At 42.1% G+C, this 12,485-nt stretch overlaps 1 protein-coding gene across 1 annotated transcript in view; it reads left to right on the forward strand.

Annotated features, from left to right (window-relative positions):
• Positions 1-12,485, forward strand: part of CAMK4 (calcium/calmodulin dependent protein kinase IV) — a 312,089-nt gene that overhangs the window by 255,134 nt on the left and 44,470 nt on the right. The window contains exon 5 of the mRNA XM_033929125.1: positions 268-340. Coding sequence (XP_033785016.1) covers positions 268-340 — 73 coding nt within the window. The remainder of the gene's footprint in view (positions 1-267; positions 341-12,485) is intronic.

Consider the following 12,485-nt stretch of genomic DNA (forward strand, 5'->3'; position numbering starts at 1 on the left):
CTGCCTTTCAGAAATTAATCATTCTCTGAAATTCAATAACTTCCAAATTCAGATCTTAGAACTTGCTTTATTGCGTAAATGGAGAGGTTCAGGATGAGAATACTTTTACAAACTGCCCATTTTCATCCCAGCAGCACAAGGAGAGAATTAATAGCAGTGTCTAGATTTGATTACATTTTGCTGAATGTTTCATGAAGCTTTTTTCTTGCACAGTATGGGCCTTTTTAATCAGGAAGCTTAAGCAACATTTCTTGGTTTCTTTTGCAGGATTGTGGAGAAAGGATATTACAGCGAGCGTGATGCTGCTGATGCGGTTAAGCAAATCCTAGAGGCGGTTGCTGTAAGTAATATCAGAGGCTTAGCACCTGAAGATCTTTCACCTTTACAGAGCAATTATTAGCCGCTAATGTGTGTGTAAAAATGGCTTTTGGTCTTCATACTAACTCTGAGTTTTCATATGTGTAATTTAGGCAATATTGTATTTATTAAGCTAACAAGTATGCTTCGACAGCCCAAACAAAATCAACCAGAGCAAATATCAGCAATCCCCTGTTGTCGGAGTCACTGCTTGCAGGATCATCTTCAGCAAGATCCTCTCCTAAAAGAGCTGAGGAAAAACAAGGCAAAGCACATTCAACCCATAAAGAGGAAGGCATAAGACACTCGATGAAATTGAGGGAAATACTTTTAAAACCAATAGGAGGAAATATTTTTTCACTCAGAGAATAGTTAAGCTCTGGAACACGTTGCCAGAGGTTGTGGTAAAGGCGGATAGCGTAGCTGGTTTTAGGAAAGGTTTGGAAAAATTCCTGGAGGAAAAGTTCACGTTATTATGACATGGGGGAAGCCTCTGCTGCCCTGGATCGGTAGCATGGAATGTTGCTACTCTTTGGGTTTTGGCCAGGTACTAGTGACTTGGATTGACCATCGTAAGAACGTGCTACTGGGCTTGATGGACCATTGGTCTGACCCAGTAAGGCTATTCTTATGGTTGTATGATATTCAAGAGAAAAAAAAATTGTGCAAAAAAAAAAAAAAAAAAAGCTGCTGTCAAGAAGCTCAAAAATGCTGTTTAAGAATAGGTCAAAGCCTCTCGGTGCTTGATTTACACAATATTTTTTTTTTTTAATTCTTTTGCTGGCATGAATCTTCTGCTTTAAAGCGCTTTTGCTAGAAATTGTAGGCAGAATTCAATAAGGAGCTCCTACACTTAGGTGCAAATTGTTGGCCAAGTTTATAAACTACTAGCACTTACATGCGGGATTGGCACCAAAGTGCGTAAGTTACATGCATAAGTGCTAGGCCCGATTCTATAAACTTGGGAAATTTTATAAATGGCTCATAAAGTTATGTGCATATATCAGATCATGCAGCCAATGTGCACGCACAGCTTAATTGACTAATAGGCCTAATTAGCTCTGATAATTGGCAATTAACACCTTATAATTGCTCTTACCTGAAATTAAATGGAAGTTTTACTTGTAACTTGTTAGGCACGATTCTATAAAAGTTATGCACTAGTTAGTTTGTGCTGCTGAAAAGTATGTGGTTAGGGGACAGATCATGGGTGTTGTTTTTAGTTATGCACAAGTTTATAAAATATGCCCTGTTTGCACAACTTTTTATTAGGTGCCGTCGACTTGTGCTCGAGTCCTAGCGACTTGATGAATTGCAGATCTAAAAAGAAATCGGTTTTGTGCTAGTCTGGAAAGATCCTCCAGCGTCATCCCCATGGTTGTTTACAACGTGTCCAGCCATCTGATTGCAAGCCACCCTCTTCGCCCGCTTCCTTCGATCTTCCCAAACATGATGTCCTTCTCCAGTGATCTCTCTCTTCTGATGGTGTGACCAAAATAAGACAGTCGTAACTTCATCATTTGGGCTTCGAGTGACATAGCCAGTTTGATCTCTTCCAGAATCAATTTGTTAGTTCTGCTGGCGGTCCATGGCACGCCTAAAATCCTTCTCCAGCATCAAAGCTCAAATGAGTCAGTCTTCTTTCCGTATTGTCCAGCTTTCGCATCCGTAACTGACCACTAAGAAAATGAGTGTGTGGACAAGTTTCATCTTTGTTTGGAGTGTTACCTCCATGCCTTTTAATACTTTGTTGAAAGTCTTCATTGAGAGCAACCAAATGCTACTCTGCGGAGTATTTCTCCCTGCTGGTTGCTTCTTTGTTTACAAAATAGCTCATGAGATTGAAGTCCTTTACAACTTCTATTCTATTGCCCTCAAGCTCAAAATCTTTATCATTTTCCATGTTCATAATCTTCGTCTTGTTTATGTTCTGTTCTAATCCCATGTTATGATTTTCGGCTTTGACTTTTCTCAGTAGATACAGCATGTCTTCTTTGCTGATAGTAATGTCTTCTTTGCTGCTAATATTATCTGCCTAGCGCAGGTTCTTTATATTCTGGCCACCAACTTTGAAACTGACACTTTAGCCTATTTGAGCTTCATTTTCCTATGGCTGCAAATGATCACTGTACTGTATATAAGTTGTATTCACAATTTAGGTATAGGGGCTTGAAAACAGGGAAATCTATGCCTTATTGAGGTATAACTATCTTTTTGCAAACCCAGGCCTATGAATATGTTTTACTTTCTGGTTTCCAATACAATTCTTAAATAATGAGCCATTTTGCATGTTTTTTCTAGCATAGTAACTTATTATTTTTTTAAAATAATTTTTATTGATAAAGCAGCCAACACCATACAAGAAAACAGAGGCTACTTCGCAAGAGTAGTCATTGGTGAGGCCCCGCTTGGAGTATTGTGTTCAGTTTTGGAGACCGTATCTGGCGAAAGACGTAAGAAGACTTGAGGCGGTCCAGAGGAGGGCGACGAAAATGATAGGAGGCTTGCGCTAGAAGACGTATGAGGAGAGACTGGAAGCCCTGAATATGTATACCCTAGAGGAAAGGAGAGACAGGGGAGATATGATTCAGATGTTCAAATACTTAAAGGGTATTAATGTAGAACAAAATCTTTTCCAGAGAAAGGAAAATGGTAAAACCAGAGGACATAATTTGAGGTTGAGGGGTGGTAGATTCAGGGGCAATGTTAGGAAATTCTACTTTACGGAGAGGGTGGTGGATGCCTGGAATGCGCTCCCGAGAGAGGTGGTGGAGAGTAAAACTGTGACTGAGTTCAAAGAAGCGTGGGATGAACACAGAAGATTTAGAATCAGAAAATAATATTAAATATTGAACTAGGCCAGTTACTGGGCAGACTTGTACGGTCTGTGTCTGTGTATGGCCGTTTGGAGGAGGATGGGCAGGGGAGGGCTTCAATGGCTGGGAGGGTGTAGATGGGCTGGAGTAAGTCTTAACAGAGATTTCGGCAGTTGGAACCCAAGCACAGTACCGGGTAAAGCTTTGGATTCTTGCCCAGAAATAGCTAAGAAGAAAAAAAAAAAAAAAAAAAAAAAATTTAAATTGAATCAGGTTGAATCAGGAAGGGCAACAGAAAGAAATAACCATGAGAGAGCAGAAATAAAATACCAGCAAATGCAATGTGCATACAATACAAAGGTACAGTATCAGAGCCGTTAGCAAACTATGCATAACCCCCTTCTGAACTGAAATCATTTTCAGTGCATAACAAATGATCAAAACTTGCAACAAAAGCAAAATTTGTAAAATTTTCACAGATGGGGCCTACAAGTGAGCAAACACACAACACTGACATTTTGGAGTTTTGGGGGGTAAATTCTGGATAGGATACCGGTTTCTGCAGCCGCCTAAGAAGTGGCTGAGAATCGCATATCGGATGTCCTATACAGAATCACATCTGGCCTAAGGGACACACGCCCAACCCCGCCTAACTGGCCCAATTTTCTAACCGAATCAAAGAAAAACCCGAAAAATGGGGAGCTCCCTGAACACAGTTTTCCTTCTTGGGGCTTGGGAGACTCTTTTTCTCCCAATTTTCTAACCAGCATCCATATCACAGGTGCCGGTTAGAGAATCACGCCTGATCCCTTGCCATCAGCTGATCTTAACTCAACAAAAGCAAAGGAGTGAAGCAGCTTGTATTATCTGATTTCTATAGCTACTGCTGCCATAACTAGAGGCCAGCACCGCATCCGCTGAACAAATGGAGAGCAGCCTCCAAACAGCTTCATGAAAATCCACGAACCTGGGTTTCTGATTGTTGGTTTGATAAAGGCACCCTGGTGTATGTGACCTTCTATCTCTGAGAGAAAAGAACTTACTCTAAAGTCAGTTCCAGCTCCAAATTGACCGATGTTGCTTTCACATCACATTTTTCTCATTTACCACTTGTGCCACAAGGCACTGATTGAGAAAAAGTAATGGAAAATTGATCATATGATTCATATCCCACTGAACACATGTATTCTATCCTAAAGGGAGTCTGATTGAAATGGAAGAGTGGCATCCATGTCTACACAATTTTGTCTGATTTCTAACCTGACTTCAGTACACTGTAGTTTTATCCATCTGTTTGTCTGTTAATCTACCTCTCGCATTGACTATGGAAATCAGCTGTCAATCTGTGATCATATTTTGAATTTGTTATGAGTTGCTGTAGCTATCCGCAGTGCCACCATGGAGGTCAACTGCCATCACATCTGTTATGCCTGTGTCAGAAGTAGGGGAGGGCCAATAAAAAATTACATAATAAAAATGAACTTAGAAGTCATGAATTAACACAAAAAGGGTGGTGTTTGGTAGTGGGGTTATGCAAAAGATGGTGGGGCACAGGGTGTGGTTTTGTAAATAAGGTGGAGTTAGGGGTGGGGTTATGCAAAAGATGGGGGGTACAGGGTGTGGTTTTGTAAATAAGGTGGAGTTAGGGGTGGGGTTTTGCAAAAGGTGTGGGTCACAACATTGTATCTGGTGATGTAATCAAAGGGGGCATGGAGGGAAAGCATGGGCAGGGTTTGGGCATATTCTCACTAGATTGGCTGATGGGACAGGGGGGGCATGGTCACCTGTTGAAAATATGCAAATTAGGTTTGACAGAAGCTATATAACCTTACTACTCATGCTAACTGCTTAGCAAACCTTAGTAAAAGACTTTTGGCCAAAGACTACACAGAATGGAATACAATAACAAAAAATTACAATAAACAAAGAATATATGATATATCAAATAAACCTATCCCTCTCCTCCCTTTAGTAAATACACGTCTAGATCTTAATGTAACTTGTTTTATTTTTTTTTATATGATTGTAGTATAACGTAGGGTAGTATGAATTTTAGTCTCATCAATTTTTAAAAACTATTGTCAAGTTATTATTTTTCAAGAAGGTGACAGAAGCAAAATAATATTTTCAGCAATCAATATAGACTATGAAAAGTTGTCAACAAATAGTGAACCTGCAACATGCACAGTATCTACAGGGCACTTTATGCATCCCATGGTAATTCACAGGCTGCCGTTTGTCATGAGAAATCTAATTTCAGGTTTCAGATTTTTTCAAGTCTGACCTCATAAAGAAATATAATATTTCTTGAAAGAAAAAAAAAGTTGATAAATAGTTCCTCACTGCTACCTCTACAGTAGATTTATGATGACATTACTCAGATGAAAGGGGAAAGGAGAGGACAGAAGGTACAGACATTTAATTGAGTTGCACTTTTTAAACGATGCAGTGGTATAAGTGAGTCTCATGAGCTTAAAACTTTCTTCATGAATCATGTAGACTTCCTGGTCTGATAAAAAAAAGGCTTGTAAAAAAAATGTAACTTAGCTTTCAGAAACTGTATTTGCAATTCTAGGGATCCTTTCAAAATTTTCTCCTCAATACCAACTTTGGGCTAGATTCACTAAGGGCACGGCACGAATCGGATACAACCCATGAGGGATCTGATCCGTGTCCGGGGGGGCTGATTCACGAATCGCCCTCATGCAAATGAGGGCGATAGGAATCATGCCCCCAACCGAGTGCCCGGATCGCTCTATAGTGACCTTTTTTTTTTTTTACTCTCCGTGCCCGGCAGAGCACTACTTTTTTTTTTTCTTTGCAAGCCTGTGGTTTTAACCCGCTTTAAACCCGTGGGTTAAAACCCCAGCTTGCGCTGTGGGGAAGGGCAGGAGAGATTTGGGGCTTGCAGAGAAGCAGGATTGGGGCTGACAGAGAAGCGGGATCGAGGCAGAGAGCAGGGCGCCAGAAGGCAGAGCAGTTGGAAAGGACCTGAGTGACTGGTTCTCAGCAGTCACTTATTTTTGATTGGTCAGCCCAGTCGGTGTCCCTCTTTTTTTTTTTTTTTTTTTAGTGAATCGCTGCCTGCCTGCATTTGAATGCCGTTCCCTCTCATTTGCATGCACAGATCGGAGGATGATCGGGACAGAGGTTAGTGAATCTGGTCAGAGGGAAATCAGGTCGCAAAGGGGTCACTAAGTGGTCGGAAGTTAATCGGTGGGCTTAGTGAATCTAGCCCTTTGTTTGGGGGAAGGCAAGGTACCTATCAGGTGTCCGGTCAAAAGCGCGCCGGGACAAAGGCGTGCCCAGACAATTGAGCGCAGTGCGTGTTGCCGCGCCACTCTAAATTACTGTTTTTAGTGCTCTGATGGGGGGGTGTGGGGGGAACCCCCCACTTTACTTAATAGACATCGCGCCGCATTGTGGGGGCATTGTGGGGGGTTGTAACCCCCCACATTTTGCTGAAAACTTCACTTTTTCCCTGTTTTTAGGGAAAAAGTTCAGTTTACAGTAAAATGTGGAGGGTTACAACCCCCCAAACCCCCCATAACGCCGGCGCGATGTCTATTAAGTAAACTGGTGGGGTTCCCCAACAAAACCCCCCGTCGGAGCACCTAAAAACTGTAATTTAGAGCGGTGCGGCAGCGCGCGCTGTGCTCAATTGTTGGCGCGCGCTTTTGTCTTTCGCGCCGTTGTCTATCATTCTACTACAGCGTCCCCTGCTGGGTAATGGTTGGATAATCCTGCTCTAGATGATTTACCCCTGCTCATTAATAAGCACATTGGCCCAGATTATAGATCAGCACGCTTAGCCAATCTAGGCATCTCACTTAATTTGCTTAATTGATGCCATTAATTGAAAGTGCCATTAAAAAAAAAAACAACTAAAAAAATTAATAAACTGGTAGGCGCATAACTGGCAGGCTGAAAAAACAGACATATTTATCAGACTTATGTTATTTTACAATACATTTACAGGAAAATATAAAGAAAAAAAAAGAGCTCCCAATTGGACATAACAAATCAAATTCCCTTCTGCACTTCTGCATTTCTCTGGTAACATCATGAAACATTCTTTTTTTTTTTTTACCGAAATATTTTATTGAAATTTAAATAATTCATTACAAAACAAGCAACAAGATAATAAATAAATAAATCTAATAAATCAAGAATCAGGGTTGACATAATGCAGTGAAAAAAAATAATTTTTTTTTTAATCATGAAACATTCTAATTTTACAGTTCAAAAAGAGATGGCCTTTATATTTAAAGAAAAGATGCAGCAGCCAATCTCTAACAGATTTCAATACCAAAGAAACAATTATAGTCACTTTTGTTGCAAGATTAGTATCAGAAGCCTCTGGGCAGACTGGATGGACCATAGTCGTCTTTATCTTCTGTCATCTACTATGTGAAAGCCTTGGTGGTCTAGAGCAGTGGTTCCCAACCCTGTCCTGGAGGATCACCAGGCCAATCGGGTTTTCAGGATAGCCCTAATGAATATGCATGGAGCAGATTTGCATGCCTCTCACTTCTATTATATGCAAATCTTTGCAATGCATATTCTTTAGGGCTTGCCTGAAAACCCGATTGGCCTGGTGGTACTCCAGGACAGGGTTGGGAACCACTGGTCTAGAGGTTCTGTTAGTAACAGAAGAGCTGTGGGTTCACCAGTGATGTGAGGAAAGAGAGCCAGTTGATTTCCAATTAGAGAGAATGAGCTTAAGCGCTTTGGAAATTTTTTCAAAAGATACTGGTTTCCTTTGCAGGATAAGAACATAAGAATAGCCTTACTGGGTCAGACCAATGGTACATCAAGCCAGTAGCCCGTTCTCACGGTGGCCAATCCAGGTTACTAGCACCTGCCAAAACCCAAGGTGTAGCAATATTCCATGCTTCCGATCCAGGGCAAGCAGTAGCTTCCCCCATGTCTTTCTCAATAACAGACTATGGTCTTTTCCTCCAGGAAATTGTCCAAACCTTTCTTAAAAGCAGCTACGCTATCCGCTCTTACCACCTCCTCTGGCAATGCATTCCAGAGCTTAACTATTCTCTGAGTGAAAAAAAAAATTTCCTCCTTTTGGTTTTAAGAGTATTTTCCTGTAACTTTATCGAGTGTCCCCTAGTCTTTGTAATTTTTCACGGAGTAAAAAATCGACCCACTTGTACCCGTTCTACTCCACTCAGGATTTTGTACATTTCTCCCCTCAGCTGTCTCTTTTCCAAGCTGAAGAGCCCTAACCATTTTACTCTTTCTTCATACGAGAGGAGTTCCATCCCCTTTACCATCTTGGTCGCTCTTCTTTGAAACTTTTCTTGCGCCACTATGGGCTCCTTTTACTAAGGTGCGCTAGCGTTCTTAGTGCACGCACAAGATTAGCATGTGCTATAGTGTGCGCTAGAGAATGACATGGTGGCGGTTTACCCGCGGCCACCGCATTTTAGCCGCGGGTCACCCGCCGAAAACGGGGAAGAAAACTAGCAGTCGCTGCGGGGACAAGGCCATTCACCGCCCGCGGGGCGGTGAATGGGTCTTGTCCCCGCAGTGAGGCATGAAGGATCGCGCGGTCCCCGCAGCTCACACCCGCCTGCCCTATCGATTCTAGTGTTTAGCCAGCTCTCTCCCTTCTCCTCACCTTAGTTTGTAGATTTTCTTTTTCGGCGACCCGCACGCTATCAGAGAGCTGCGCACTCGATGCTGCTCAGTTTCGATCTTCTGCTCTGACGCAACCGGAAACAGGAAGTTGCAGCAGAGCAGAAGATTAAACACTGAGCAGCCCCGCGTGCGCGGCTCTTTGGGAAAGCGTGCAGGTCGCCGAAAAAGAAAACCTATAAACTAAGGTGAGGAGAAGGGAGAGAGCTGGCTAAACACTAGGATCGATTGGGCAGGCAGGTAGTGGCTGCGGGGACCGTGCGATCGCTAGTGTTCCCGGCTCAAATTGGAAGGAGGGAGTGAGGAGTGAAAGGGAAAATGATTCTGGGCCAAGGGGATGAAGTCGGAAAGAAAAACCCACAGCAGGAAAGAAAGGGAAGGACAGGCAGGTGAGCCAGATTCTAGAAGCAGGGGGGGGGGGAAGAAAGAGGGAAAAAAGCTAGATGGGGTTGAAAAGAAGAGACACACTGGTATGGAAGAGGAAGATAGGGGAAATCTGGACACAGGAAGGTAACAGAAAGAGGGGAAATTATGTGCATGGGGCATAGGGACAGAGACATAAAGGGGACATGCCACGGGGATGGTATATGGACACAGGGGGGGGCAATGACAGATACATAGGGGAGATATTAGAAATGGAGAAAATAGGAGCACAGAAGCGAGATGGTTTGTGGGGATGGGACAGGGACCGAGCTTGCAGGCTCCAGTGGCTTGCACAAATTACATTGTAACGTGCCATGAAAATAAGAGGAAGGAAGGTAGATAGGCCACGCGAGAGGAGCTGAAGGGTAGTAGAAATGAACAGATGGTAAAGGAGGGAGGGAAGGGTGGTGGTGGAAAGGAATAGAACAGACATTGAAGGAGGGTGGAGAGGAACAGACCCCCAAGGGAAATGTGGAAGACAGAGTGGGAAGAAGACAGATGCCAGACTATGCGGGAGCGGAGGGAAGAAGATGGGTGCTAGACCAATTGGGGGGGGGGGGGTTAAGGGAGAGGCACAGTAACAGCAAATGGAAGACGCAGAGAGAAGACACACAGTGGATGGAAGGAATTCAATGAGAAGATGTGGAAAGCAGAAACCAGACAACAAAGGTAGAAAAAAAAAATTATATTTATTTATTTATTTTTTGCTTTAGGATAAAATAGTATATTAGTTGTGTTGATAAAAATTTATAAACAAAGCCCTGCCAGCTGAACATCTCTTTCTCTAGTTCAGCAGCAGGAACTTTGATTTATAAGAAAGGAATAAGCTAAATATTACAGTACTAAGGCTTATATGGATGCAGCGGGGACGGTGATGGGGCGGTGAATGGGATGGCAGTGGTGGTGACAGGGCGGTGACGGTGACGGGGCGGTGAAGGGAACGGCGGTGACGGGGCGGTGCAGAGGATGGTGGGCCGGTGACGGGGCGGTGACGGGGACAGATTTTTTCCCCGTGTCATTCTCTAGTGTGCGCTATCCGAAAAATTACTGCCTGCTTAAAAGGAGGTGGTAGCGGCTAGCGTGCGCAGCATTTTAGCGTGTGCTATTCCATACGTTAAGACCCTAACGCACCTTTGTAAAAGGAGCCCTTTATCTTTCTTGAGATAAGGAGACCAGAATTGAACGCAATACTCCAAATGAGGTCGCACCATGGAGCGATACAGGAGCATTATGACATTCTTAGTTTTGTTAACCATCCCTTTTTAAATAATTTCCAGCATCCTGATTGCTTTTGTGGCCGCCGCCACACATTGGGCGGAAGGTTTCATCGTATTGTCTACAATGACACCCAGATCCTTTTCTTGGGCGTTAACCCCCAAGGTGGACACTAGCATCCATTAACTGTGATTCAGGTTATTCTTCCCAATGTGCATCACTTTGCATTTGTCCACATTAAATTTCATCTGCCACTTGGACGCCCAGTCTTCCAATTTCCTAAGATCTGTCTGAAATTTTTCAAAATCTGCATGCGTTTTAATGACTTTGAACAGTTTAGTGTCATCTGGAAATTTAATCACCTCACTTGTCGTTCCAATTTCCAGATCATTATAAATAAGTTAAATAGCACCAGTCCCATTATGGCACTCCACTGTTTACTCTCCTCCATTGAGAAAAATGACCATTTAACCGTACCCTCTGTTTTCTATCCAATAACCAATTCCTAATCCACAACTAAATTTTGCAACCTATCCCATGACTCTAATTTTCTCAGGCGCCTGGGATGTATACCATCCAGTTCTGGCGATTTATCACTTTTTAACTTGTCGATTTGACTCAGTCCATCTTCCAGATTCACCGAGATTTCTTTCAGTTCCTCCGCATCATCACCCTTGAAAACCATTTCTGGTTCAGATTGATCTCTTACATCTTCTTCTGTAAAGACTGAAGCAAAGAATTCATTCAGTCTTTCCGCTATGGCCTTATCCTCCCTGAGCACCCTTTTCGCTCCTTGGTCATCCAACAGTCCCCCATATTCCCTCACAGGATTTCTGATTCTGATGTACATAAAAAAATTGCTATGAGTTTTTGCCTCTTTTGCAAGTTTCTATTCATATTCTTTCTTAGCTGTCTTTATCAATACTTTGCATCTAATTTGCCAGTGCTTGTGTTTCTTCTTATTTTCTTCATTCGGATCCTTTTTCCATTCTTTAAAGGATGTTTTTTTGGCTCTAATAGGCTCATTCACTTCACCTTTTAACCATGCCAGCTATCGTTTCCTCTTCTTTCTACCTTTGCTGATTCATGGAATACATCTGGTCTGGGCTTCCACGATGGCATTTTTAAATAACATCCAGCAGTGTTTAATATTGAAATCTCAATTTATATTAATTCCTGTTCCCTTAGCTTTGACTGTAAGCATATAAGCAGCCAATGTAACTTTATATTTTGTATTGATTCCTGCACTGATGTACTGTGAACTTCATTGATGTTCAAGTTTTATATTTTCTTGTTTTTTTTATCAAAAATCTCAATAAACTTTCATGGAATAAAAAAAGAGTTGTGGGTTCAATTCCCATTGGCTCCAAATGAAAAGAAACTGATAACTTTGGAGGGCGGGGGAGAAGAGAGTGTGGTGCAGTGGCGCATTGGTTAAAGCTACACTGCACCCACACTGTTCCTTGTGACCCTGGGCAAGTCACTTAATCCCCCTATTATCCCAGGTACATTAGATAGACTGTGAACCCACCAGGACAGACAAGAAAAAAATGCTTGAGTACCTGAATAAATTCATGTAAACTCTTCGGAGCTCCCCTGGGAGAACAGTATAGCAAATAACTAAATATGCTACTATGCTATTATACTATCTGAGATGTCCAAAGCAGGATGTAGGTTTTTTGCACTGATGTATATGTTCTGAAATACCAATATCTATGCATATGTGCCAACATATAGACATATATATTGCATTGTTGGCCCCATGATAGTTTAGCTTTTGAAACCTGAAAAATGAATGCTCCTGCCACCCACATGTGGCTCATACACATCCATTTCTGCATGTATTTCAGAAGAGAATGCATGACGGAAAATCCTTTTCTAAAATGCTAGTGGTAATTGACACATCCCAATCTGGGTATCTCCGTTCCTATTTTTATACTCTAAATCGGGGATTTATGTCTGTCAATTGCTTATTCTACAGCAAACACTTTGAGACTATTAATTGTAAGATTCACAAAAAAA

Source organism: Geotrypetes seraphini, chromosome 1 (genome assembly GCF_902459505.1).
Source record: "Geotrypetes seraphini chromosome 1, aGeoSer1.1, whole genome shotgun sequence".
Taxonomy (NCBI): Eukaryota; Metazoa; Chordata; class Amphibia; order Gymnophiona; family Dermophiidae; genus Geotrypetes; species Geotrypetes seraphini.